Here is a 27,517-nt window from a genome sequence, read left to right as displayed (position 1 = left end):
TTGGGATATGCTTGGATGTATTGATTGTGTGATTGGAAACTGGAGCCTGGAGACTGGCAATGAAACTAAAGACTGTTGATGGTGGAAAGAATCATGCTTGAGAGGGATGGTTTGTTGCTTTTATGTTTGGGAGGTACTGAAAGCCCAAGTGCTGACGTTCGAAGATTTGGAGTGATACTTTGTCTTGTCAGACAAGTTCATACGAATTCAGCCACACGTTGCATCCATGGTATGTTATTGCAACCATATTTGCTCCTTGATAATGAGGCGTTTGAAACAATGTGAACAGCAACATCACAACCAGCTCAAAATCAGCCAATTGATTCAATGAGTTCGTTCTCGCCATGTCTTCATTTCTCCTTATTAGTCGATATATGTCTCGGCTTGACCGATAGAATTCCCTCCTGTTTTACGGTTACATTGCCTTTGGATATAGTTCCTAAAGAGAGAGTAACCTTGGTGAGAGAGGTCCAGTCTGTCATGCACACAATAGTGTGACAATAACCTGAAGCACAACCATTCACCGGAGGTAAAGCAAAGGTAGCGCAAACGTATACCTTAAGACATAGCTGAATCGTGCGACAACATTCTAATAGTCGTAGTCAGTGAGCCACAATCACTCTATAAGCGATGCATTTAGGCTTGATTACGGTTGGCGGCTATTTGATGTGGCGAGATTGGGTTGTTATACAGAGTAACATCCGCCGTTGCATCGCCATGGGTTTGAGTAAATAGTCCTTTTCGGTATCTGATCCTATGAGAAAATACGGTGAAGAGGTTCGATGGAAATATTTCGCGAGAACTATTGCTGATACACAAAGATCATAGTATATTCACGCAACACATGTCAAGGGAGGATAAGCATCACCCAAATTAAATCAAGTGATTCATATCATGTTATTGGTCTAATGAGTTATATGAGGTTATTGCCACTCTGCTCTGATTTCACAGTGATATCATGGCTTCTGCTCTAATTGTCTCGTTTGCGTACTATATAGCACTGGGTTTTATTCAGAAATGTTGTTCAAAATCTATAGTACAAATAGAGTCGCAAAATCCATGACCAGAAGAATGAGAGCTAGATTCACAACTCATCAAAGATCTTATTTCGCCAGACCGATTGAGAAAGTTCGAAGGTGTAAATCTTCCAGAATGCCAAGATGGATGTTCTAGGCCACTCCGTCGGCAGGCCGTTGATCCTCCCCGATGGGTATCTCACGATGAGTATACGAAGTTAGAGTCGATCACGCAATATACGAAAGTCACAGGCTGTGATTCGAGGCTGACTACCTCGGGGAAAGTATTTAATCTTAATAACAATTCAGCGTGTTGGCCTGAGGCAGGAAAGCTGACTTGGCATATATGCCTTAATGCCTTGACGCCTTGACGCCTGAACACCTGAACACCTGAGCGCCTGATTCTCCCCAGGAAACCTCATGTTATCTCAGCCTACAATTTTCAATCATGATGATTGGAGCCGCGTAAGAATTGCAATTCTCAAAGAACAGTTTTGATGTTACTATACACTCATTTCGTGTCATCGACCACCACACTCACAGTGTTGTACGCATTGCAAAGCTAACCAACTGCCCCCCTCATAGTTAACTAACCAAGGCCCCCATGGCCTTCGTGCATTGAGGGAATGGCTATAATTGGATGCCAAACTACGCTACAAAGGCATGCCGTATAATCAGACAGAAGAAGGTCAAATGTGATGGGACTCGGCTAGTCTGTGTCCCCTGCAGAACATTCGACTTTCCCTGCCAGTACGAGGGCACCGTGCGACGCAAGAAAAAGCACAATCGGTATGTTCTACTTGGCTTGTTGGGTCTTTTAATTGACGCATATTTACTCACTCAAGCACAGCAAGGAACATTTCCTGAGCTGGAACAGAGCATTCAGCCTCTACAAATCGAATTGAATGAAGGACATGGACACAGGTCCAGAGCATGTCCAACCCTCAGAAGTATCCGATTCAGAGTTACCATCTCCGAGAGATGACACAGCTCAAGCACCTTTCGAGGCCGAGGCCGATCGAGACAATGGCGATGGAGGGTCATATACCCTTAAAACTCCGAAAGGCGCAATGTTTTGGTGAGGATTAGCTCACCCGTTGTCGTTCCTCAATGGTCACACGAATGGCTGAGCTGATTCTACCGACTATGCCATGGTGCATCCTCTCATTTTTCCATCGTCTCCCCTGATGGTGTTGGTTGGCTTGAAAGACGGGTAATAATGTACGATAGACTAGACGACCGTATCCCTCGGGCTCTTCAAAATGGTTTTCAAAGCAGATGCTCGCAACCCTTACCCTTCAAGGCGGTCATCCTAGATCTTGTTGGATATTTTTACACTTTCAAGCCCGTACCGCTTTTCAGGCCCGAAAGTTCCATCGGGATTGTCAGCAGACACTTCTCATGGGATCCTGACGAAAGTTCCTCACGGTAGGCTGCATTCAATATTGTCCTTGCTTTTTCATACATGCAAAGGGCGGGAAGATCCGGTGCTAGCAGCGACAACTGGGAGAAATGTCTTGGTCACGTCAAAAACAACCTTGGAAGCTATTCATGCAAGCCTACAATTTCCTCGCTATTCATATTCTTTCAAGGCACGCCAAACCCCCAACCTCTATTCTGCTTGCCGCTGCAGCTGTACATCTGTCACAATCTATTGGGTTGCACAAGTCCAGCTCCTTTGGTCTCCCATTATCCCAGATGGAAGAGCGGAGAAGAGCTTTCTGGATGGTTTTATTTTGCACGCCAGCGTATGTCAGCGTAGCGGCCGCCTTATTTCCCAGAATACCCATGAATACAATACTTCACTGCCTCCCGACAACCCACCAAATAACTAAGGTGTAAGGGGAGCGGAAACGCCAAAATCAATTTCTTCTCGGCACTGCCCTGATTTGCTTTAATACAAGGTTTGGATGAACTGTATGGCAGATGTGAAGGGTTGCTTTGCCAATCTTGAGGCATAGAAACGAGGTATCCTACCGATCCTTCGGCTCCGAAGAGTCTTTTCGATCGGCCAACATGCCTTCCTACCGCATATTCTCAAACTTCACTTTGCATATTATTGTTGCTACCTCAATATCCGCCGATTCTCTCTATTTCCTCGGCGCTGGCCGGCCAGTATACGGAATGGGGGGCTCAGTTCCCCGGTCTAATGGCCGAGAGATCGGTGCAACAATCAATTGAAGCAGCATGAGCGGCAATTGAACTGATCAGTCAATTCCGAGGTCACTATTGCCAACCCTTGGAATGGTAAGCTCCCCTGATGTGTCCGACTTTTACTAATCCCTAATATATCAAACAAGAGCATTTTTACTTCCCCGGAGCTTCCCCGGGGCAGCTTTGGTTGCATTATGCTCCGAAATTCTCATTGACCCTCCACATCCTCACACCGAATCCGATATTTCCATGATTCATTGGGTTGTCAACTTTATATCAATGGTCGCATCCCAAGAACAAGCTACATACCTAGACTATGTACTGGCATTGTGCTCCAACTTCAAACGTGCGGTCAGGAAAGAGTTGCATCTGGTCAGAAATCCTGAACCAGACTCCATAAGTGATACCCAGCCAGATGCAATATGTCCCCAAGGACATGTTTTGATACGGAACGACTATGTGCTCACGAACTCTTTCCCAGCTTTTACCAATCGTCCCCAACCGGCTGAAATGTATGGCAGCAACATTCAATACTCAAGAATAATGTCTACAGGTCAAATTATCTATAATACAGGACTGTTGTCCGCTCCTTCTTGGAACTAGCAAGACTTGCTCGCATATGGCCCTCGCGGTGTATGATTTCGGTGCATATGATTTAGCTGAAAGCTCATTGTGAATATGAACATTATTGTCATGGAGATATATCTTATATACTAATATGCCAACCCAGAAAGTTCCCCTGCAACATGATCATGCCAAGTGATGCTTTGATCATGATGGCAATTTGGAACAGGAGCATTCTTCCAAATTGGACTTGCGTCCTTGTCATCTAGTCTGGCCACGGGCCTTAACATATCCATCCGTCCCCATGGGCTATCCTCAAAGCTCATCATAAATGGAGAGTCTTGCGCAAGATATTCCGGGAAAACCCGTTTCCACCCATCAATTACCTGGATCATAATCTCCGAGACAAACTGGTCCGGAGACGAGCGTGCAAACTCGAACGTATCGAGTGTTTTTTGTACCATTTCAACCGGATACAGGCCAACTTCGGGGTCCACCAGAATTGCGTCACCCGCCACAAGCGAGCTTACAACGTGATATGAGCCTCCCTTTTGAGCCCTATCCCGAATAGCCAGCATTGTCGCCAGAGCACCGACAACGCCAGTAGTCATATCAGAGATCGGCAGCGGTGGAAGAACACTTGTTCCTTCATCGAATCCAAGTGACCGACCCATCACGTATGAAGCACCCGATGCAGCATCCCCGATCTGCTGCCAGCCGGGTCTTTCGGCGAATGGTCCAGATGGACCGTAGCAGTTTTCATCTACATAGACAATGCCCTTGTTTCTTCTGGCTGCCATATCCAGCATGCTTTGCAGACCGAGTCCCTTCCGGTCTAATGACCCATATCGGAAGCCCTGGACAAACACGTCTGCATCGCCCACAAGCTCCTTGAGCCGGGCCATTTCCTCTTCCTTTCTGATATCGAGATCTATCGTGCGTTTTCCGGCGTTGAGAGTTAATTGTAGGACCTGTCGGGCACTATTAGTATTTGGTTTCAAGACAAATGGGAAAGTCCGTTTCACTCACATTCAAATCTGCCAGTCGACTACAATTGACACGGATAACATCCGCACCAAAAGATGCGAGAATCACCCCAACAGTGGGACCAGCGATGATTCGCACCATCTCGACAACCTTGATCCCAGCCAAAGGCCGACGATCAGGAAGTTCACTTAAGGGAACTGGCGGTGTCGACTGCGCATATGATTCACGCGTATAATTCACGAGAGGATATTCGGCAAGCCGCTTCCCCATCTCCGTATTTCTCCATCCTTCAGGCGAGTAGCAGATACTCCCGCACAATCCATGTCTCACATTGTGCATTTCAAGTTCATCCGGACTCCATTTCTGCACATGTTCCCGGATATATTCATATCCCTCCTTGAACGATTTCAACGGCACATCCATGTCAATCCCCATCGAGCATAGTGTCTTGCTTGCATCCAGCGACCCATGGAGTTGATACCACACCCCGGAGTCCTTAGTTGGATATAGTGCAGTGGCTCTACCAGCCAACGGACCAATCCCGAACCCCTTCTCAAAGTCTCTATCGAAGATATTGGGAAGTTCGCGGGCCCGTGCAAGAGTCGAAATATCTTTGCCGTTCACGAATGCCGTAAACGTAGATGCAAGCCAGATGCCAGCATGGTCTGTGTTTACAGTCACACTGCCTTCGTTGGCTGGTTTGCAATCCCGTAGCTCGAGAAGTTCGTTTCCAACCAGCCCGCACATGGCATGCAGGGCTGCTGCTACGACAGGGGACTTCATTGGACCGGGGATCATAGGATCTGGTCGGCCCTCGAATTTGACGGTATCCCATAGTGCAGTGTCTTTTGTGAAACCGGGTGTTCGTGATGCCAGTAGTTTGAAGATTCGACGGGCATCTTCCGGTACTGGGAGAACGGACTTGTCGATATAGGTTCCGGGTCCATAGACCTCGTTTGCAGGGATTGTCTCATGCATAGCTAAAGAAAGGGACAATGTGGTTGAAAGGACAATGAGATCTAAACAAAAGAAGTCACAATTGCGATTATTAGGTGAATACCTCGAAATACACCGATACTACCACCCTTTATACTTGTAAAAAGTTCTAAGCCTCAACGGGTGCCAACACATGTATTTTTTTTATGAACATTACTTCAATCTTACCAACATCCAACAATTCATACTACTGGCCAAATAAATCGCGGATTTTCCTAATCTGGCATGGAGTGATGTGATGTGATCCCCCCCGCAGGCGCTTTGGAAAACGCCAGAATAAAAGCGAAGCCGATCTTTCAAGTCAGCCTCAATCAAGACTCAGATTAGCTTAGATCAAATTTGTCACTTTCGTTTAATTGGCTAGGGCTTATTACCGGGATCTCCGTGGCTTTTGTATCTGACTCTCTTTTCAGTTCAGCTTGGAACATTGAACTCTTCAACTCTGATGTTATGATAATATAAAGAATTCAATACCAGTTATACTACATATATATAGTTCAATGTGAATAATCAATATTGAAAAATAGAAGATATACTAATGTCCAGTCCAAGTGAAAATAGCCGACCCGTCAAAGTCGCTAATTGTTCATAGTAAGAGAATTAGATTAACCCAAGTACTAGTGAAGTTGATGTGTACGAAATGTACCGCCAAGCGACTCTAGTGTCGGCTTTATCACAGGGGCTTGATTACCTGGCGGGTAATGCTGCTTGGCCATATGCACTAGCGCACTAAAACACCATGTCAACATGAGATATATCAGGCCTTCCAACCTGGCGAACATATCTGACACAAACAGCCTTGGGGGGATATGCAGCAGACCATCAACGTGGCCCCAAAGGGTATCAAATCCGCACCAAATGGAGGGCCTTAAAAGTGCACCAACTGGTAAGGCGTTCATTTGAATCTGCACTAAATCGTAACAGATCCACTAAAGAGGCCGAGATCTGCAAGTAGGCCACCTATCGGGGAATGACTTTTATACCAACTCCGGCCCTAAGCCGCAGTTCCCAACTCCCAACACCTGAGAAACAATCCTTGTCCTTGCACTTATGCATCCAACAGCGCCAAGCACATCCCATGTTCTCAGCACATGCATACCTCGGCGCCTGGATTCTAGGCCAATGGATAATGCATTAAATATTGGTCTTATGGTTGGATAAGAGGAGAAAGAGAAAGAATCATCAATTCATCAAAAGTTATATAAAATTTGTTTTCATAAATTAGGCCATTTTCTTACCTTTCCACCATTTTTTGCCGTCGACCTATAAAACCGAGAAATGTAGGAATACCTTACTCAATTAGGAGAAAGCAGGGTATTTATACCCTAGAGTCTAACAAACACTAAAAGATGAGATCATCCAACAATTGGAACATGTACAATCATCTTCATGAGACTGCCAACACAGCGACGGCCCAAGGATCCATGCTTATTGAATAATTCCCTTGCCCATTGAAAACACTAGTAGTGACAGTTTGGATTTGCACATTGCCAGGTGTGTCACCGTGGTACTTGGGACCAGCAAGCATCTCCAATTTACCAGTTTTGGTTCCTGGTATACTCACTTTGACATTCTGGTGTTCGGGTCCATAGTTTGCCAGTTTCAAGTAGTATTGTGATCCTGTCTTCGAAGCCACCCAGTAAACAGGTCCAAATCCTGCTGATGAGTGGACTGGAAGAATGGTATCACCCTTGTTAGATGCGAACATCTTTTGAACATAATATGACACCGTGGGTGTGACCGAGTCGGGAGCCGAATTGAAGCCATATAAAGTGGGCTAGATGTGGTTAGCTATATTCTCGGTGCTTTTTTCGATATATGGGTAGTCCTTACCGACCAAGAGACGAAATCAAAGTGCATCATCAAAGGTGCATACGCTACCATCTTGACAATATCGCTATTGCGCTCCATTCCGATCATGTACACGGCTTCGCTGCAGCTACCCTGCATGTATGGCCAGTATACTCCTCTCTCTGCTGAGGTATTGCGACATCCGAACTCGCCAATCATCACTGGTTGGCTCCGCGGCTGGTTATCGAACTGGTCGAACAATTTGACAAAATCGTCTGGTGCTCGGTACAGATGGAGGTCAATAATGACATCTTTTGGAAGCGGAGATGGCAGACACGAGTAGTCCCCATGGGAAGCAACAATCGTGATATTCGGGTACTTGTCATGGATCGCCTTGTAGATCTGATTGAAACGATCCGGATAGGTGTCACAACCACCGGTGAGGTCGTCCTCGTTGCCGATTTCAATAAGCTCAACCTTCCATGGCTCTTTCCGACCGTTCTGAGCTCGCAGTTTGCCATAATGCGTCGAGGAGTTGCCAAAGAGATATTCCATCTCATTCATAATATCGTCGACAAAAGGTTCGAGGTCAGGCCCGGAGAGAATGTCTCCATAGGACTTACCTGACCATACAGTTAGGAGTGGCGCCATGTTCATGTCTTCACACCACCATAGATACTCATCCAGGCCGAGAGCATCTGTATTGGGATAAAACCAGTCGCTTTCTCTTCCTGGGCGGTCGACCACAGGTCCGATCGTGGTATTCCACTTCCAGCGACTCTCAACTTGCAAGCCTTCGATGTTGTTTCCACCCGGGAATCGGAGAAACGCTGGATTGACCTCGTCCAGAAACGATGCAATGTTATCTCGTAACCCGTTTTCTCTTCCTTTAAAAGTAGGACCAAACAGCTGGATTAAGCCAAAGTTCAACGAGCTGCCAGCAACTTTCGATCCATCGAATGTCAAATGCCACTCATTATCCCCTTTTGGTGTATAAGTAGTGTTGAGCCTGGTTTTGAATTCCGTGAATTTCGAATCCGTGCTCTTGACGGTTAAGTTGTGATCAGCATATATCGAACCACTGTGAGAGCCAACAAGCTGCAGGTTGATGTTTCCCGAGTAGTTGCCCATCATCCAGAATGAAGTGTTGTATGTGGCGCCCGTAATTGGAATTCCATTATAACCGGTATTGGCGAAACCAACATAGCCTGTTGCACCATCCGGTACTGCGACATTGAGCGAAGACGTAATTGCTTTGCTGACAGGCTTTGAGGTATCCTGGGACATTATCACGTCTCCCACCGGGGCGTAGGCAGTTAAGCCAAGACTAGTTCCTTGAAATCCATTGTTCTGTAGCAATTGTCCATGGATTCCACCGTCCCCTTCAGATAGTCAGTAGACGTCTCGTAATCAAATCGACTTTCCTACCTGAATGGTCCATTTCCTAACATAGAATGTTAGCGCAGCTGCTTACACATGTGGTTATCGTGTTACTCACCTCGAACATAACACCATAGAGAATCGGACTCGACTTATTACCACCCTCCGGTTCGACTGTCAGGTGGAGTGGAACAGATGAACTATTCGTTTCAGCCAACGCGCCTCCTAGACATGTAGCCAAAGCAATGGAGCTCGCGAGGCCCGCGCATGTCACAGGCTTCATGACCAGTCAAAATCAGGCACAAGTATATGCCTAGCAATAGGTTCCAAATGAACGAAGAGAGCTGGCAAGAAGCTATGTTGGGGAAAGCTGCACTTTTTGAAAAGTTTCGAAAAAGCACTGCCCCTTGAACGAAGTAATTTCCACAGCTATAGGGTATGTATGATTCGTTCGTGTTGGACCTGACCTGACAGGTGTTCTCCACAGAGGCATCATGGACCTGAATGGAGACCGCATGCAAATCATCGTGTCTAAGACAGGTAGGTCGTTGAAGCTTGGACCTACTGACATCGTATAGCGAGGTGAGCTTCTAATCACGAGCATCTTTTAGGCACTTTTGTCATTATGCATTCTCTCAATTCTCTTGCGCAGCTGATTCTCGCCTTATTTCTATGTGCGTGTTGTATTAGTGTGCATTGAGGTTGAAGAGGAGTCATGACGTCGGACACTTCCGTCGTATTTTCACCCAGATCGGGATCTCCCAGTAATTAACCGCATCTTAGTTGAACCCCCTGGATATTCCCAATTTGCAGGGAACACTAATATCGAATTTCAATGGGAGTCTGTATCGTTGGACAATATTGAGATGGTAGTTAACTAACAACTAACTTACCTAGTAGGTACATCTACAGGGTACTCAAACACCCTATTCCATACATTTTACAGGGTTTCTCTCTCTCTGCACTCCAACAATAGTATTATGTGTATCTGAGAACCCGAACCTGTTCATGCGTCAATTTATGTCATGCAATGCAAAAGCCCGGAATGAAAAACCGACAAGAAAAAGAAACCAGAATCAGAACCAGAATTCAAATAAGGAATCCAAAACTTCCTTAATCCGTAGCTCGCTTCCAGAACTTCCAGCCACCTCTCAAGTCTTCCATTCCAACACCAACAAGACGCTCAATACCTTCAGGGCCCTCGGCATTTTCGAACTTCTGTTGATCGATCTCCTCACCACCATCACCATCGCCAGTGCGTAGGACAGCCGGATAGAGAACGCCAACACCGTCACCTCCGAGGGTGACTTCGTATGTAGCGAAACCCTCCTCGTCAAACTTTTGTTCGAGGTCCTGCTTAACTTCCGCCTTTGCATTAGGCCGGAGGAGGGTAATCGCACATCCGCCACCACCTGCACCAGTCAGCTTTGTCCAGCCGATGTCGGCGTAATCGACAAGTTCACGAATGCGTTCGAGACGGGGGTGAGAAACGCCTAGGGAGACAAGGAATCCATGGTTTATGCGAATCAGGGTTCCGATGTGGGCGAGGGTAGTATCGGAGATGTTGAAACTAGGGTCCTCGAGTAAACGTTGCGCAGAGCATGTCACTTGGTCGATGCCATTAAGAATTGATTCAGTCACAATAGGATGAGCATTTCTTAGAGCCGCGACTTTGTCGACTTCTGTCTGTGTAGAACGCGCTTGTCGGGTGTCAACAAGCAGGAGAGGAAGTTCAGGGAAATTAGGTAGCGAGATAACTGTCGGAGGTTTCAAATAGTCGTGGCGCCGGAAAATCACAGCCTTGCCGCCTGCGGAGACCGTGTTATCCACCCCGCTAGGATTGCCATGGATACAAAGCTCTCCAACGAATGCCCAGCGGTTAATGCGCTCGATTTGTGTCTCCGCCTCCTCCGGTGGCTGGTCTGGGTGAGGGCCGGCGAGAGTACGTATTTGAAGAAGTAGCGCAGCACTGATACAAACACAGACACTGGCACTACTTCCTAGGCCCGCTCCGGTGGGAATAGTGGATCGAAGAGTGTAGATTGCGCCTGGGCTTTCCGGGGAGCCTAGGGAGAGGAAAAGATATAGGAATGAGGAGGCGGAGCGGCGGTGGATATTGCGCTGCTGCTCTGGGAGGCCCTTGGAGATATCCTGAAGGTGCGGTTCGATTGCAGTAACAAGTTCTGGGTCGAGTTCGGTGACAAGGCTGTAGTAGAACTTCTTTTTTGATGGATCGCGGAACTTGTCCCAAGGTAGAGCGTCAATATTCCAAGTATGACTAAGACCTAAGTCTCGGAAGTTCAATGTTATCGTGCGCTGTGATTTGGAGAGAGTAGTGACAAGGAGGTAGGAGCGAAGAGAGATGGCTGCAGCCATGGCAGCCTTGCCGTGGACCACGGCATGCTCGCCAAAGACGATAACTTTGCCCGGCGCAGAGACCATGAATGTGGGCGCCATAGGCGAAGAGGCCTTGCGAGCCATTATCGGGCGCTTTCGCTCCTCAGCTTCGTGTGTTTCGGGGTCGTTCACACCCTTAGAGTGAATAGGGAGGATTTTGACTGTTTCAGGGTGAAAGTCGACCGTACGACGTGAAACAGGATTAGCGACACTCATACCGGGAGGTAAGGGGTAGAATTAGGTATTAAAAGTGTAACAAAAGAGAAAAGTAGAGAATGGGAAGTCGAATGGGTCCAGACAACTTTGTAAACATCCAAAGATCACCTGGGCAAAAAGATGGGGGAAGTGCTCGAGACTACTGAGTATACCAGGGAACGAGGCTGACCCAATCATAATCATCAATTGGTCATACGTTGACTAGGGTTATACATATAACTACATTACTATTTACAGTATATTCTTTTACTATTTCTCATCTCTATTTATTTTTTTCTTATATGTATATCTTATCCCTAAGTGCAGAGATTTTCGTGGCGTGCAGTAGCGCCGGGATCATCTGTATGTCTTGAGTTTTGCACTTCTTGAGCTGTTGAATTTCACTAAAAAATAAGTAACATTGCTGTCAATCTAAAACCGAAAAAAAATAAATAAATAAATAAAAATCTAGCGTGTGCTATGTACAGTTCTGTATAATTCGTCAATTCATCACAAATTCATTGTCACGGTCATGCTATTACTGTGCACCAGCAAGCACGGAGGCAAGTCATTCCACAGGACTTCCAGATCGCTCAAGTAAGATGCACTATCATCCGCACTAAGCGAAGTACCCTCCACAGGAGACGGCAGAGTCGTGAAGATAACGGCGGTATCACCACTCTGCTGGACCATCAACTCGTTCAGAATCAAATGCTGTGCTCGACTAGGGAGATCGTTGAAAGACAATGGAACCGATGCCGCACCAGGGTATCCCGTTGCATGCGGAGTACTATGAGTACCGGGGGAGGTCGACACGGCAGATGGGCGGCGAGCATAGATAGAATCTAGCTTGTTTGCAAATCGTGGAGGTGAATTTTGCGCCGCAAACATGATAGACGGCCCATTGCCCTCCTCGGCTTCGGTGTTCACTTGGGCTTCAGGGATGGGTGAGGAGCTGAACCGATTGGTGGAAGCAGTACGGCTGATTGGCGCTGGTCGACCTGGAGATTTGCTTTTCGGGGAGGCATTATCGCCAGTCTCAATTATGGTTGGGATGAGCGGGTTGGGTGGGGCTTCTTCTGGGCTGCAATCATCAGCCTTGGACCGGCCAAGGAGTCTCGAAGAGCCGGACACGGGCACAGGCTCATTTCGAGCGATGGCTATGTCCTCTCCGCCGTCCTCTGGTTCTGGATCACTGACATACGCCTCCAGGTCACTTTCTTCGCTCTCACTCAAGCTATCGGGGCTGTCGTAGTCGACGAACGCATCTAGCAAGCGATGCGTTTGCATCCCGAGGTTTACTCCTCCTAGCGCCCTGAAGCTAGAAACAGATCGTCTGCGACGAGTCGACTCAATCAGTTTCCTCAAGCCAGTCACGCGAGGGTGCAAGGGTTTAGCTCCGCTGTCTTGGCTCGACGGTCCTTGCCAGGTATATGACCTATCAAGGTGAAGACTGTCACTGGTTCTATCCGAATCCTGCTGGTCTTGATCTAGGGTACGAGCTCGTAGGATTCCCTGCCACCATTCTTCCCCCTGTAGAGCGGAATTAACCCTCTCTCGGGCATCAACTGTGACCGAAGTGTCGCCGTTCACGATGGTTTGGTAAGCTTGCAGATCACCGCAGGCCAGGAAGAAGACCAAGACTTCTGCTTCAATCCGTAATTTTTCAAGGAGAGCCTCAACCCGCCCTCTTTCATCTTCCACATCGGTCTCGTACTCCACAAACACCGCCACTCGGATTTTGTATGTCTTCTTCCACGAAGGAACAGTGTTGAGAATACAACCCAGCTGAAGGATCAAAGTGTACGTGTCAAAATTAGTGGTCAGCACATTTTGCTTGCTTTCACTATCAGCCCCAAGCTCGGCGGACATTTGGATCGGCCACAGATCAATATACTTCTTACTATGGCGGCCGCTAGAGTCTGGGAGTTCCAGATCCTCGAATCCCTTCGCGACAGCAACATTGATCCGAAGCTTGAACAATAGATCTTCGAGGATTGTGACATAACTCTGCCCGCTCATGGGCGGGGTTGTCGGTCCATGCTCCCTGGCCTCCTCGGTTCGCATGCTCGAGTGCGTCGAATAGCGTCTAGTCCTGGAGTCTTTTCGGCTGCTGTTTATAGATACAGTTTCAACAAGCGATTGGTCCGACCGGAATTGGTCAATCACCACGATGTTAGGCCTCATGCCTCCCAGTCCGGAATTCAAGACAATGTTTCGCATACCCCATTCTGCAGCGGGTGAAATAGCAACGTTGACGAAGGCTTTTATTTTGGAATATTCGACGAATTTCGTCCATGCTGTCTGTTGGCGACGTGCTTCGGGGACAGCTGCTGAAAAATCATCGGTCACAAGAACATGAGCTAGGACAAACAGTGATCCTTTCTTCAATGAGTTGCAGAAGGAGACCATTTTGTATTGCTTGTCGAGATCGCTGACAAAAAGCAGGATCTGAGGACGCCAAAACTTGACGTGCTCCTGGCGCAGGCGAAGCAAGTATTTTCGCACTTGATGATAGATCAAACTCTGACTGACATCGCCCCAAGGCTTGGGTGGCGAGGTGTAATGGATCAACAGGAAGAGAATCACTAGGATGCCTACACATCCCGTTGCATAAATACCGTCCACGAAAAACATGCTGATCCCACTAACGAGCGTTCCAGCCGCTGCAGTCTGCCAGTTGAAGTAGTGGAATGACGGGCGAAAGTTGGGTGCAGAGCCAATTTTCAGGAGAAAACACGCGAGATTCGTCACAAGGAAAGTCATCAAGTAGGTCATGGTAACAAAAGATGCGATGCGATTAATGTCGAACAGCATTGTAACCTGGGCGAACACGAAGGTCACAATGATGGCATATATGGGATCGTCAGTTTTCTGCGCGCCTTGGGCAAAGATTCCTATGCCGGGCAAGAGGCTATCGCGCGCAATAGCTTGAAGAAGTTTAGCTGATCCAATTACACCCATCAGGGCGGAAAAGAAACTGGTTGCGAATTCTCCGAGAAGGATCACACTATCAGAGGCATTTACCTATACTCAATTAGAGTGTAATTCTAGTTTTCCTCTCAAACAATAACTTACGACTTGTATAACATTCACGTTGTTATAAAAGGACTCCCGAGTCACCGAGGCCGCCATCGCAAGGATGACAAGCCCATAAGTGACAAAGGTAAAAGCCAACCCCGAAAGGGTACCCTTAGGGATAGCCTTACTCGGGTTCTTCAAGTCACCAGACATACTTGCACCTCTGATAGACAATTAGTAAAATGGGAATGAAAGTCTGTTGTCGCCCAACTTACGCAAAAATACCTCCTGTGGCAGGAAATAGAATGCCAAAGAGGTCTTGAAAGTTCTCTCGTCCTTTTATTTGGCTCCCTGCAGCTCCCTTGGTTAGATGAGGTTTGAGATTCCCCATCAAAGTCTTCAATCGAAGTCCCGTGAACTCCACGCCCTGGCGAGGGATTGGGAAAGGCTTCATGAAAAGCGCAGAAAGGGGTATGCTGAAGGTCGCCACGAGTAGTATAACCAAAAGCCCTTTACTTGCCCTTGCAAATATGGAGCTCCCTGCCAAACAGATTGACGTGCAAAATACCAATATAACTGTTCCCCACAGGTATTGCCACCAAAAGCCTTCCTCAAGGAAGTTGGCCCAGTCCCCAGACTGCGTCCCAAAGTTCTGAGTAAAACAATCCACTAAGCCAACAGCATTCATACCGGTGTTGAACACATAGCCAAGATAAAATACAATGCCGATAGAGCCACCAAATTCGGGGCCCAGAGATCTAGAAATAAGGTAATAGGCACCACCGCCTCGGACCGTCCCGTTTGTTGCAATTGCAGACAGAGACATAGTTGTCACGAGGTTAATTGTGTATGATACAAGTAGCAGCCCTTTGATGCATCAGACGTGGCATCCTGACTTTGTGAGGAGGTATGCTCACCTAGTATGCCCAATACACCAGCTTGTCCCAGGATGAATCCGAACCGAAGGAACATAAGAATGCTCAGGACATTCAATGTCGTTGGAACAAAAACACCGGAAAATGTACCAAGCTTCTTCGGCTCATCCACGGATCGGGATCGATATCCACTCTTGTCCTTGCGGGAGTCGTGGAGAGGACCCGCAGACAGGTACACATTTTGTGAAGCGATGTCTCCACTGGCCTCCTGTCCTTGATCGTGGTCCACTCCGTTATTCCACCACCGAGAAATGCCCCAGAGGTAATGTATGGGTGAGGAATGGCGTTGGCCCTCGCTTTCTAGCGAATTCACGGGCTCATACGAACGGGCCGATCGAGCCGGTGGCCAAGGTAGCAAGCGAGTACGTTCGTCGGAGGTAGCATGGGCCGATTCCCCCGGGTCGAGACGTGAGACATCTTCTTGAGCAGTTCGAGTCGCGAAATTTGGGCGTCGCCGAGATATGGAGTCGGAAGATTCTCCGACTCGTTCGGTCGCCATATCAGTTCCAAAATTTATGGTATGAACATGAGTGCACAAACGAAAAAAAAATTAGATAACAGAAGCCAATAGTCCCAGCAAGACCATTGAGTCTGCAAAAAAGACGGCGCTAATGGACAGGAAAAGGAAAACAAGCTGTGTATCTAGATGACGTTGATTGGGGGATGCAAACAGTTTGCACCCCCAGTCTACCGGAGCTGGCCATTGCCGCTTGGCGCTATTAGTGTCTTAAACCCTCCTCAGTTACATCTTGGGCTTTTCACCCGAACCCTCCCTCCGAGAAACTGACCTACACTATTTCAAGCGTCCGGCCTTCTTATGCCCATTCCTCGAGTCTAAATACGGCATCTTGTCAGGAGCTAACTTGACACCCTGAGGCCACCTTCAAAATGGCGGATAATGGAGAGGGTTCATCCCTAAATCCAGCTCGGTCTATGCCGATAGCCTCATCCTCGGTGCGCTCGAGGTCCCCCGCACCTGAGTTCGGTAGTAGGCAGGCTTCCATGGCACGCCTCGCATCCCCGGTGCCCTCCCCTTCATTGGGAACATCCTTGTCCTCTCGACAGGGTATTCCGGCCAGCCGACCTGTCACAAATACCACCGGACAGGAGTTTTCCAGGTCGATTGCCAACCCTTCCTCGATACCCGGTCCTGGACACTCTATCATTGCATCTCAACTCCAAGAAAGCCTTGGTCGCTCGCCGCCGAGATTTGGAACTCCGTCTAGACACAACGGATCCCCTGCGGTGCAGTCAACCCTAGATAACCGACCGTTGGCCTCTCAGTATGGCTCTTTCGATACCAAAAATGGATCCGATTCTCCGGGCATGGCTCCATACGAAGACCCCGAAGTTATCAAGCGGCATCTAGTCACGGAACACACAGATAATCAGTCGGAAATTGCGACCAGCCTTGGTGGTGAAGATAACTTCTCGAGTCTACAGCTTCAGGGCGGTGATATCACACGACAGGTTTATCGATGGGCGGAGGATGCTGAGGCGGAAGCCGCAGGGCGGTTCTTGCGCAGCAAGAGTTTCAGCGTCAGCCGACCGAGACCAGAGGCTGATACGGAAGACATTGACACAATTCGGGTTCCAGGAGGGTTCCGCAGAGATTATCTACGAAGAGCAGCTGGAAGTCCACACCGCGGAAGTGTCCACGGGTCAAATACAGGTGCCCCCCATGGACATGGTGCACCTCAACTGCCGACTAGTAGCTTCTTAGAGTTCTTGACTCTTTACGGACACTTTGCTGGAGAAGAATTGGAGGAAGATGACGAGGTGCTAGGGCCGGATGAGTACTTCTCGTCGGATACCTGGGACGATCCAGAGGAGGGCAGAGAATCTGGAGAGGACGCAGCGCTATTGCAACCTGAAACACCGGGTCGGAAGAAGAGAAAGCACAAACAGCGCTCCCCGCCAGGGACAACTACTACAACAGGTGCAGTACTCTTGCTGCTCAAATCCTTTGTGGGTACTGGTATTTTGTTCCTGCCTCGAGCCTTCCTCAACGGTGGTATGCTCTTCAGTAGCATGGTGCTTCTGGGAGTCTCCATTCTGAGCTATTATGCCTTCATTCTTTTGGTCAATACTCGCATGAAGATCGAAGGATCCTTCGGTGACATCGGCGGCATTCTATACGGCAAGCACATGCGGCGCATCATTCTCGGATCAATTGTGTTAAGTCAAATAGGCTTTGTGGCAGCATACATTGTCTTTGTCTCGCAAAATTTGCAGGCATTTGTACTAGCTGTGAGCAAGTGCGTGACATTCATTGACGTCAAGTACATGGTTTTGTTGCAGCTGGTCATCTTCCTCCCTCTATCTTTGATTCGCGACATCAGTAAACTTGGATTTACCGCCTTGATTGCTGATGTTTTCATTCTTTTGGGTCTACTTTATATCTACTACTACGATATCAGCACTCTGGTTGACCAGGGTGGCATTTCAGACGTCGTCTCTTTCAATCCAGCCACCTGGTCAATGTTCATCGGTACCGCCATCTTCACCTACGAAGGTATCGGTCTCATCATCCCGATTCAAGAATCAATGAAGCAGCCAAACAGATTCCCTGGTGTTCTAGCCGGTGTCATGGTCTTGATCACGTTTATCTTCCTGTCTGCCGGTGCCTTGAGTTACGCGGCTTACGGATCGGCAACCAAGACTGTCATTCTTCTTAACCTTCCTCAAGATGACAAATTTGTCAATGTGGTCCAGTTCCTCTACTCACTTGCCATCCTGCTAAGCACTCCGTTGCAGCTCTTCCCCGCTATCCGCATTATGGAGAACGAGCTGTTCACTCGCAGTGGCAAGTACAACCCATATATCAAGTGGAAGAAGAACGGGTTCCGTTTCTTCCTAGTCATGGTCTGTGCCCTTATCGCCTGGTGTGGCGCAAATGATCTAGACAAGTTCGTTTCCCTAGTCGGAAGCTTTGCTTGTGTTCCATTGATCTACGTATACCCGGTATGTCATTTAACATGTATCCTCCTAACCATTACACAGCGGTATGGCTGACTCATTCTATCGTTGTAGCCCCTCCTACACCTGCGCGCTTGTGCTCGCTCCAAACGCCAGGCGATTGCCGACGTAACTCTTGCTGTCTTCGGTGCCGTATGCTGCGTCTATACAACGTACCTGACCCTCATGAGCTGGATGGGCCCTGAAATTCCTCAAAGCCCGGGATACTGTGACTCTCATTGAAGAATTTCTATTTTTTTTTTGGTTACTGTAGATCGTGACGAGCTAGGTCTTGTTGCATTTCTTCCAACCCTAGACTGGGATATATATCGTTGGGTTTTCATATGCTACTTCCACACAGGAACGGAAGGCATACTTGTGATATTCATTCACATTCTCAGTCAAATTGTCAGTATAGTGGGCGAATTTGGGGGGTAGAGCACCCTTTCTGTATACATATTTTCTTGGGATTGGGAGACGATATACTCGATCATATTTGTGTGGCTTTCTCTAGAAGTTAATCGGATCAGGAATAACTCAAGAATAAAAGGCACAGACTATAGCCGAATATCGAAGTCGTTATAATCGAAAACTAGGTCATCCCATCAAAAGGAATATTATTCAAGCGCAATAATATAAAGCCTATGTACAGTTACCATCAACAAAGCGGCAATAGATCGCAGCCCGCACCGATGGCGAAGCGTCTTCCTCAAACTCGCACGTCTACCTCTATATGCCTCCTCTTTTGTCATTGTCCAGGGCTCGTCTAGCCTCAAGGCGAAAACCAGCAGACCATATGTGTATCGAGGTGCAATTCTGCGAAACGAGATAGATGCCTATTAGCCCCAATGAAGACCTAAACAAAAACAGAATCACTCCTTCTCAGAGGCGATTCTTAAGCACCGGCCTCAGCGGCCGCGCTGCCCTTAGCAGCCTGCTCAGCAAGCTGCTTTTCCCGGCCTCCCCACCTGCAAAGTAAAACCAGGTCAGTCATCAGATTATATAATGTTTGTGGCAAAATGCAAAGACCAAACAAGGCCTCATAGGACGAAACGTACTTCCAGTAGTTCATGTAGCGGAATCCCTGAGTAGTCTGGGCGCCGAAGTTGGTCAAGTGGCATGCGAAAAGGAGGTAGTTCTTGGGTGTGATAGCGAGGGAGTAACGCATGAAGGTGGCAGCGTAGACGATGAGGGCACCGGTCATAGGGCCGGAGATGCTGTTGAGATGGAGCTATCAGTACAGTTGCTCTGATACCATTGCAGCCAAGGGAAACTCCAAAGATGAAAGCCGAAGCTTCCGTCATTCATCCGATGAGAACTTACATCTCAGCATCCTTCTGTGTGTCCATCACAGCGGCAATGGGGATACCGAAGTTGGAGACGGGTCCCCAGAAGTCTAAGAAGTGCCATCGACAGTCAGCAATCTCTCGAGTCCATCTGCGGCTTATTGCTTTGTGGGAGTGCAAGTTCGAGGAAAAATTCGTGTTCCTCTCATCCTTGATGTCACTTCCAATGCTTATTCTCCTTCGGTCTCATTCACCGTTGGCCGATCTCGGGACGGGAAGCACTCGGGAAACTGGTGTCGATACGTACGGGTTGAGCAAACATAGTCCAGCACCGAGTTGGAGCGGATCTTGGCGTTAATTGCCTTGATAGCAGCAGCCATTGTGAATTTTCAGGGAGATATCACACGGGATTGAGTTCGGGGGATGTGAGGTCGATATCTGGAGGATGCGGAAGCACACGACTCACCGGCGTCGGCCGTGTCACGTGAAGTACCTTACTACAATACATAGTTATCACCTTCGTTGAAATCGATGTCTTATAAAGTAATTATCAGTTTCTCGTATTGGTTTGCAACAGTCAGTAATTACTAGTGGCTACGTATAATATGGTGGTTCTCTGGTTGTATTCATATGTTGTGATTTTTGACCGCAATCTAAGGCGCACGATAGAAATATATATTGCGTAGATTGACCTCCATACTTGCGATCCCAGATTCACCGCTATACCGTGACTTAATGTGCAAATGACACCAGAGGAAGGAAACGACTAGATGTTATAAGATACGAGCGTAATGATGTTACAAATGGGCCAATCTATTGATGTACATGGCACCGGTAGAGTGGAAGGAGGGTCCGGTTGGAGTATATGGGGTAGAGGTGCAGGTATAGAGGCACAGAGAAAACAACACATAATTTAACAGGCAACAGACCTAATTAGTTGGGATATTGAATGATATTGAATGAAAAGGCCGCGTGTAAAAGCTAGCATATTTTTTTTTTGACTTAATGCGTAATTCAAAAGGATATTGGTCTTTTTTTGTCCCTTTCCTCGACACGACCTCCATCCATGCGCCGCAACGCCTTGCCCAGTAGAATTTGGGGGTAATCTAGCCTGTCCGCGTATCGTTATCTCTCACTGGAAGCGTTGACAATGGTTCTTATTCTGCGCTGAACCGCCCATGTTCCTTTCCGGGGTCAAATCATATCGCCGATAATTTAAAGCGTAGAATAATCCTTTGTGCATATTCCTAATTACCTGCCACCAAATCCAGGAGGAGGGTATCCACGTCCTTGACCGGGGGGCTGGAAGCCAGGAGGAGGTTGGAAACCGGCAGCTATGGGAATGGAATATCAGTATGGGAGCTAGGATTGGAGAATGATTGGGCGCAAACTTACGGGGGCCACCCTGAGGAGCAAATCCAGGAGGAGGTGCGAAACCAGCTAGAAAAGAACTAGTCAGTTTGAGTTCCAGTCGATCGGGGCAAATGGGAATATTTACGGGGTCCACCAGGGGGTCCTCCACGCCCAGCGAAGCCTGGAAGAGGGGCGCCGGGGAAACCGCCAGGGGGGAATCCGAATCCGCCTGGGGGTGGGGGTCCACCAACACCGGCTGCAGGACCTCCGAGTCCAATAGGCAGGCCGCGGCCAGCGGGCTTGCTGATACCAGGGCCCGCGGCAAGAGTGGCAGCTGCACCGGGTCCGGCGGTGCCAAGTCGGGCAGACGGGTCAGCAGCAGGGGGACCTTCAACAGAGCAAGACACGACTTGAGTACCGCGCACGATAGTCAGGCCGAGGCTTCGTTTCTCTTCCGCTTCGACCATCGGGGCGTTTGCGGGGCCGGCGCTGGGCTTGGATTTGCGCTTGATACGACGGAATTCTTCTGTATCTGCAAGAACTAGGTTCATGTGCTAGAGAGTAGAAAGGTCAGTTGGGCGCTCAGTCTCTGAAGTAGTGAGACATGCCTTATCGAATGCAAGCATGGAACCAGTCATTTGACGTCCATCGTTCAGTGTCACGCGCATCCGGTAGTTGATCTGCAGGATAAGTTAGATACCCAATCAATGACTGGAAGTAATTCGAGCCAGACTCACAAGGTTTTGCTAAATGAAAGAAGTTAGCGACAGCCATTGACCGCACGGGTTTCGGGGGTGCAAATGGGGACGAGAAACTCACCATCTTGTGGGAAGCCATATTGGCTAGAGAGTGCGCACGGATGCGACTTGTGAGATCAGAGAATAGAGATCAGTAGATAGAAAAAGTCTCTCTACTGCGAGGGATGAAGGAAAGGTGCGAGATCCTACCGAAGATGGAAGCTCAAGCTTGTCAGGTGCTGCCAGTTCTTGATACTGGATTACCTAAGGTATGAGTCAGCCACCGATTCGTAAGTTTTATGCCTCAGACATAAAGTGGGACAGAAGAGCTCATGACTAAGCGCTCAAATTAAACTCATTACCTAAGCAACGATCAGGGCTTCCAAATCACGTGTTGAAACCCACAGTCCACACTTTCTCTTTTTCCGCGATCACACTTGTCTCCCCAGTCGACAACCACTTCACGCCCAACCGCCGTCATGGTATGTTCAGCTTCCTACAATCCAAATTACACATTCCCGATCGACTGCACTGTTTTATTTTATCCCACTTAATCTGGGCCGCAACCTGGAGATCTCCATCTCGCGCGCACCCAGTCTTGGATTTCCCTCAAATATCTATTCTTCAACTAAATACACCATCCACAATATGAGACTAACATGATGCATGTAGTCTGCCCAAGTTGCTAAGGCCGAGAACCCCTGCCGATCCCTTCGCTTGTCGAAGTTGGTCCTGAACATCTCCGTCGGAGAGTCCGGTGATAGACTCACTCGTGCCGCCAAGGTTCTCGAGCAGCTGTCCGGTCAGACCCCCGTCTACAGCAAGGCCCGTTACACCGTCCGTACCTTCGGTATCCGTCGTAACGAAAAGATCTCCGTCCACGTCACCATCCGTGGCGCCAAGGCTGAGGAGATCCTCGAGCGTGGCCTCAAGGTCAAGGAGTACGAGCTCCGCAAGCGCAACTTCTCCGAGACCGGTAACTTCGGATTCGGTATCAGCGAGCACATCGATCTCGGTATCAAGTACGATCCCGGTATTGGTATCTACGGCATGGACTTCTTCGTCTGCATGTGAGTTTTCGCTGGATATTGTTTTATGGCAATTCACCCCGGATATTAACAAACAATCTAGGGACCGCCCCGGTGCCCGTGTCGCCAAGCGCCGCCGCTGCCAGTCCAAGATCGGTGTCAACCACCGCATCACCACCTCCGAGACCATGAAGTGGTACAAGACCAAGTACGATGGAATTATCCGTTAAGTCTAAAAAAGACATAATGGCTGGGTATGGCCTGTGAAGTACGAGGTACTCGACAAGAACCAAAAAATTATCCCGAGTACTCGAGGAAACAAAATTTGTGGACGGGCACCCCACTGCCAGTCAGCGGGCCCCTTTGATCTCCAACACGGTCTTGATTTTGTACTCCGGCAACCAGGATAGGCGTGGGAGAGACATGAATTGATTATTACCCTTTTACTGCTGCTTTTCCCTTTTCACAATGAGGCTTCACGAGTGGTGATGTTTTCCGCATAACCATTGTTGAAAAGGATGGCGGGCACTAGGTTTCGACCTAGTTGTCTAGCCAAGACTCACTTGAGAATGCCTTATGGGCTTCATCAAAGAGTCGGTCCCTTTCCAGCGAGAATCTTCTCGTGGTGGATTGGGTACCTTGTTCTGGCCTATCTTGTCTGTCCTTATCCTATCCTTGTAAATGCCATTTGCCTGGCATTAGAAGTAGACCGGCCGTAGCTTGTAGAGTGACGATATGCTCCTTCGATCTGACAACAATCCCTGCATGGGAATTGTCCACGCTTCACACTTTCCTCTCATACCGCGTGACAACTTAAACAGCAGCTTCGCAGTGTGGAATGGCCTATGCTTCAGTGGAATTTGCGCCACGAAGGTGCAACTTCCGTTACATGCAACCAAAGAAGACTTGCGCTTCTACTCCGGAAAGCGCTCTAACGGGCCGTGCTCTATTCATCATGGCGGGTTATTGGTGAGTATGTACTTAACGGTTGAAGTGACAAGACCTTTGAGACGTCTGAACTACTCTGATAAGGTTATACATGGAAAATCCCATCGTTTGGCATAGTTAAGCCATATTAACTCTATATTCTAATTGTTGGGAGCCATGGCACTCTTAAAGGAAGAAATATCTTAAAAAATAACGTCTAAGAAATGTCCGAGAAGACATCTAAAAATACTACTAAAAGTATTTAACAAAGCCACTTATATAGCCGACTATTTGGTTATTTTTATAGAGATATAGAACCCTTTCCAAGGTTATATAAAACTTCATTGATACGAGGAATAGAATGTGTTCAAAGTTTCATCAAGATTGGTCGAAGAATTCCCAAATATATATAAAATGTCATTTCATATTCTCGTTCTGTTGTCCTTGACGTAACTCATAATGTGAAGTACCTAGATGAAATAAGAGAATTAAGTACATAGAGAGTATCCTCCATATTGCACTCCGTAGAGTGACGAAAGACCCAAAATAAACCCCGTTCCGAAATCAATTACCACCAGGACCAATTTTACTTTTTCTGATCCGCCATCTCAATGGTCTGATCACTTGGCTTATGATCACCTGCACCTGTTTCCAAATCCATGGTTTTGGTGGCAGTTTCGTCCACTCCGGCCACAACGGTTTCGAACCGGCGGCCACGTTTCTCAGGACCAACAGCGGTAGTGACCATGATACCAAAAGCAATAATGGCAGTGGCAACTCCCATCACAGGCCCATAGGCCTCAACACGATGACCAGATGCACTAGTGATAAAAGTGGATTCAGAGATTGCGTTCACAATCTGTGCCGATGGCGAGGAAATCATATTTCCAATTTGGTATGTTAGACCTGTGAACGAAGAGCGGAATGCCGGGGGTGACAGTTCGTTTAGATGAACGGGGATCACGCCCCATGCTCCCTGAACGAAGAACTGCATGAAGAATCCTGTCGCGCTCAGAGACCTCTCGCTTTCCGGGAGGATCCATGCCGGGATGAGGACTCCAGACATCAAGGCGGCGAAGATGATTGCTCGGCGACGACCGAAGAACTGGGACAGGTAGCCGATGATGGTTCCGCCCACACAGGCCCCAGTCTTCATCAGAATAGAAGCTCGCGAAGCACCGTCATTTTTGAGCTCCTTTGCAGTGAGCATGAATGTGGTGTACGAGTCTTGGGATGTGTGGGAATAGAAATTAAACTATCGCGGGATAAATTAGATAAAGATTGGTAGGAGCCAGAATATCGTTCATAACATACCCAGGTCATGAGAATGATACAGTAGATGCACATACGCCACTCCTTGCCCAACATGCTTATTGTTTCACGCCAAAACTCGCCTGCGGTCATTGTTCGCTTGCCGGCTTTCTTGGCTTCGATGAAGGACTGTGACTCAGGGAAACAAATGCGAACGAAACCAACTGCAATTGAGATACCGGCTGCACAAGACAGATTGTTAGTGGTAAGAAAACATCATTCGATTGGGACAGTAGACTCACCTGCAATCCAGAATACGGTCTTCCAACTATCTGTTTCACCACCAACACCAAGGTTGGCACATGCCGCAAACACATATCCAAGCGAATATCCTTGTTGAAGGATTCCAGACATAAGACCTCTCGCATTGACACTGGTTTGCAAGATGATTAACGAAAGTCACTCAACCCTGGAAGATAATACTCACGGGCAATGTTCCAAAGCCATGGAAATAGCATTTCCATAAACACCACCCATGAAAAGACCGAAGAGGCTTCGCACAGCCAAGAACTGCTGGAAGGTCTTACTATAAATCGTGGCAATTTGCAAGATTCCCAGAATGATCATATTGAGTACCATAGGCCATTTACGACCATATTTATCACCAGCGAGACCAAAGAACGCAGCTCCTACACTTCTCAGAAGCAGAGTCAGAGTAATGGCAGTTGAAATATCTGTTTTGGATCTGCCGTAGTAATCCGCCAGCTTCTTTGTCTGGATGGAGAGCGCATGGAAGTCGAATGCATCGGCAGTCCAGGCAATGAGTCCCACCAGGAAGAACACCCAGTCTCGAGCTGAAAGCTGTGCCATCAGACTGAAGGGGTTCTGGATACGCTCTGGGGTCTGCCATTCTGCGTATGTCTCTCCTTGTTCATTGGTCACCTCGACACGCTGCTTCCAGATGAAGATATCTCCAATGGACTGACGTGCCGTGGCGAACATACCGCTCGGAATCGGATCTGCCCTTTCATTGGGAGACGCCATTATGGCTGTCTATCAATAGAGGGAGTAGAGTAACTTGAGAAAAAAAAGAAAAGAAAAAAAGCCAGGAAGATACGAGCCCAACTAATAAAACAATCAGATCACTTTGAACAAAGTGACCCAGAAAATTCGACAGAATAGTTTGTGGGACTCTTCCTGGGAATGTTTGGCATATTTCTTTGAATTTTTACGTCGGCGCTTACCATTTTATAGTCACATACCATGATGTACCCCCGCATCTCTATCCCGCATTTTTCTCGTCATGCGAACAACAAATCCCGCTGCACCCCAGGATCCCCCGAGTTTCGGACAAGGTATGTAGAATATCATTCCGCTTATGGTCCAATGCCAAGGAGTGGGAAGCCCTATGCCGCCAATGCGAGGACAGCATATAAGCAACATCCCGCATCGCGCACTTTAAGGCTGGCTTGGCGTGGGGAGAACCTAGCTAAGAGACCCTTCCGGGCTTGGCTGACCGAGATAAATAAGACATCCACAGGCTGGATGGCGCTGTGCGCGTGCTCATTGATCCTTTACGCCGAGAATTTCAAGTTAAAAATGGGCCGATATGCATTCCTGTGGCTCCAGTTCGGTATTTAATGTGTGAGATTACGGCTTAGACCGCCGGAAGAACTTCCTTGGGGGCTCCTGTTGGCTGTTAGTACTCGGCTAGATTGTCTGGATGTTTCCTACCCCGTAGATTGGGGTTAGCTGGTCATTTAAATAACTTCATACCGAGAAAATGCCGGAGGGACTCACCTAATGACGTCTGAAGAGCTGGGGCGCACCACAGTTGTGATGGTTGGATGGCCAAGGTCCGCTAGAGTGGATCTGGTTAAGGGGCCAATTCCCAATCCCCAACCTGAAGTCTCTTGAGTTTAGAACTCTTGGCTTTAGCCAGAGGCTCATTGCGTCTGGTAAAAGAAGCTGAACATGCACATTCCCTTCTTTTAGGGTTCAACGGTTTTGAGGGCTTATATTCTCATGCAGGTATCCATAGCTTATATTTGGAGAAATTGGATCTATTTTGAAGAGTAATGTGATATATATCTTCGGCTCAGTGATATCCAACTCAAAAAGGCACAGAAACAAAGAAAATACCAGAGAACATGGCCGGAGTGAGTAGCAAGAGCTACATACGTCTACGGGTGTACCTTGTAATCATGGAAGCATTCTGAGGGCGGTCAGTTATACCTCGAGCATAGGTAAAAGAGGTAGAAACTTGAGTTGACAGCAATTCTGTATGACTCTCTCAAGTCAATCTGACAAACATATAAACAAGTTTGCTATCTACATTTCACTTTACTCTCTCTTTATCTTTCCTGCAAACACTGAAAGAGATGATCTGGCAAGCCCCGTGTCACGTGATCATCCAGTAAGCGACACCTCAGCAACGACAGCAGCGGCCTCCTGAGGTCACTTCCGCATCTACCAGATCTCTACCCCCCCTTCTTCTATTCATACTTCTTCTTCTTTTCTTTTTTCTTGCTCGTGACATTT

General features: G+C 47.9%; 9 protein-coding genes across 9 annotated transcripts; 2 read left to right on the top strand and 7 right to left on the bottom strand.

Moving 5' to 3' along the window:
• Positions 1 to 3,883: 3,883 nt before the first annotated feature.
• PGRI_008430 (CoA-transferase family III) lies at positions 3,884 to 5,699 on the bottom strand (the record flags this gene model as incomplete). The annotated part of the gene is made up of 2 exons (XM_040788556.1): positions 3,884 to 4,705; positions 4,764 to 5,699. The coding sequence occupies 2 exons, from the start codon at positions 5,697 to 5,699 to the stop codon at positions 3,884 to 3,886; spliced, it is 1,758 nt and encodes a 585-aa protein (XP_040652328.1).
• Positions 5,700 to 7,104: 1,405 nt separating this feature from the next.
• Positions 7,105 to 9,171, bottom strand: PGRI_008420 (alpha-L-arabinofuranosidase A; the record flags this gene model as incomplete). The annotated part of the gene is made up of 4 exons (XM_040788555.1): positions 7,105 to 7,494; positions 7,551 to 8,890; positions 8,937 to 8,952; positions 9,007 to 9,171. 4 exons carry the CDS (start codon positions 9,169 to 9,171, stop codon positions 7,105 to 7,107), a joined length of 1,911 nt encoding a protein of 636 aa, XP_040652327.1.
• Positions 9,172 to 10,001: 830 nt separating this feature from the next.
• erg12 (mevalonate kinase) lies at positions 10,002 to 11,501 on the bottom strand (the record flags this gene model as incomplete). Its single annotated transcript, XM_040788554.1, has 1 exon — positions 10,002 to 11,501. The coding sequence occupies one exon, from the start codon at positions 11,499 to 11,501 to the stop codon at positions 10,002 to 10,004; it is 1,500 nt and encodes a 499-aa protein (XP_040652326.1).
• Positions 11,502 to 11,990: 489 nt separating this feature from the next.
• PGRI_008400 (putative cation chloride cotransporter) lies at positions 11,991 to 15,935 on the bottom strand (the record flags this gene model as incomplete). The annotated part of the gene is made up of 4 exons (XM_040788553.1): positions 11,991 to 14,507; positions 14,559 to 14,724; positions 14,777 to 15,368; positions 15,419 to 15,935. The coding sequence occupies 4 exons, from the start codon at positions 15,933 to 15,935 to the stop codon at positions 11,991 to 11,993; spliced, it is 3,792 nt and encodes a 1,263-aa protein (XP_040652325.1).
• A 389-nt stretch (positions 15,936 to 16,324) lies between these two features.
• Positions 16,325 to 18,637, top strand: PGRI_008390 (putative amino acid transporter; the record flags this gene model as incomplete). Its single annotated transcript, XM_040788552.1, has 2 exons — positions 16,325 to 18,400; positions 18,470 to 18,637. 2 exons carry the CDS (start codon positions 16,325 to 16,327, stop codon positions 18,635 to 18,637), a joined length of 2,244 nt encoding a protein of 747 aa, XP_040652324.1.
• A 652-nt stretch (positions 18,638 to 19,289) lies between these two features.
• PGRI_008380 (pyruvate transporter MPC1) lies at positions 19,290 to 20,060 on the bottom strand (the record flags this gene model as incomplete). Its single annotated transcript, XM_040788551.1, has 4 exons — positions 19,290 to 19,362; positions 19,453 to 19,611; positions 19,718 to 19,790; positions 19,988 to 20,060. 4 exons carry the CDS (start codon positions 20,058 to 20,060, stop codon positions 19,290 to 19,292), a joined length of 378 nt encoding a protein of 125 aa, XP_040652323.1.
• An 871-nt stretch (positions 20,061 to 20,931) lies between these two features.
• On the bottom strand, positions 20,932 to 21,870 carry PGRI_008370 (small nuclear ribonucleoprotein-associated protein; the record flags this gene model as incomplete). Its single annotated transcript, XM_040788550.1, has 6 exons — positions 20,932 to 21,014; positions 21,076 to 21,120; positions 21,179 to 21,574; positions 21,638 to 21,713; positions 21,771 to 21,779; positions 21,853 to 21,870. The coding sequence occupies 6 exons, from the start codon at positions 21,868 to 21,870 to the stop codon at positions 20,932 to 20,934; spliced, it is 627 nt and encodes a 208-aa protein (XP_040652322.1).
• Positions 21,871 to 22,249: 379 nt separating this feature from the next.
• On the top strand, positions 22,250 to 23,028 carry PGRI_008360 (60S ribosomal protein uL5; the record flags this gene model as incomplete). Its single annotated transcript, XM_040788549.1, has 3 exons — positions 22,250 to 22,252; positions 22,443 to 22,840; positions 22,902 to 23,028. 3 exons carry the CDS (start codon positions 22,250 to 22,252, stop codon positions 23,026 to 23,028), a joined length of 528 nt encoding a protein of 175 aa, XP_040652321.1.
• A 1,283-nt stretch (positions 23,029 to 24,311) lies between these two features.
• PGRI_008350 (carboxylic acid transport protein) lies at positions 24,312 to 26,020 on the bottom strand (the record flags this gene model as incomplete). The annotated part of the gene is made up of 4 exons (XM_040788548.1): positions 24,312 to 24,980; positions 25,040 to 25,218; positions 25,279 to 25,409; positions 25,464 to 26,020. 4 exons carry the CDS (start codon positions 26,018 to 26,020, stop codon positions 24,312 to 24,314), a joined length of 1,536 nt encoding a protein of 511 aa, XP_040652320.1.
• Positions 26,021 to 27,517: the final 1,497 nt, after the last annotated feature.

This window comes from Penicillium griseofulvum, assembly GCF_001561935.1.
Source record: "Penicillium griseofulvum strain PG3 chromosome Unknown contig_79, whole genome shotgun sequence".
In the NCBI taxonomy this organism is placed as follows: Eukaryota; Fungi; Ascomycota; class Eurotiomycetes; order Eurotiales; family Aspergillaceae; genus Penicillium; species Penicillium griseofulvum.
The sequence above is the reverse complement of the archived record's forward strand: the minus strand, read 5'-3'. Positions and strand labels throughout refer to the sequence as shown.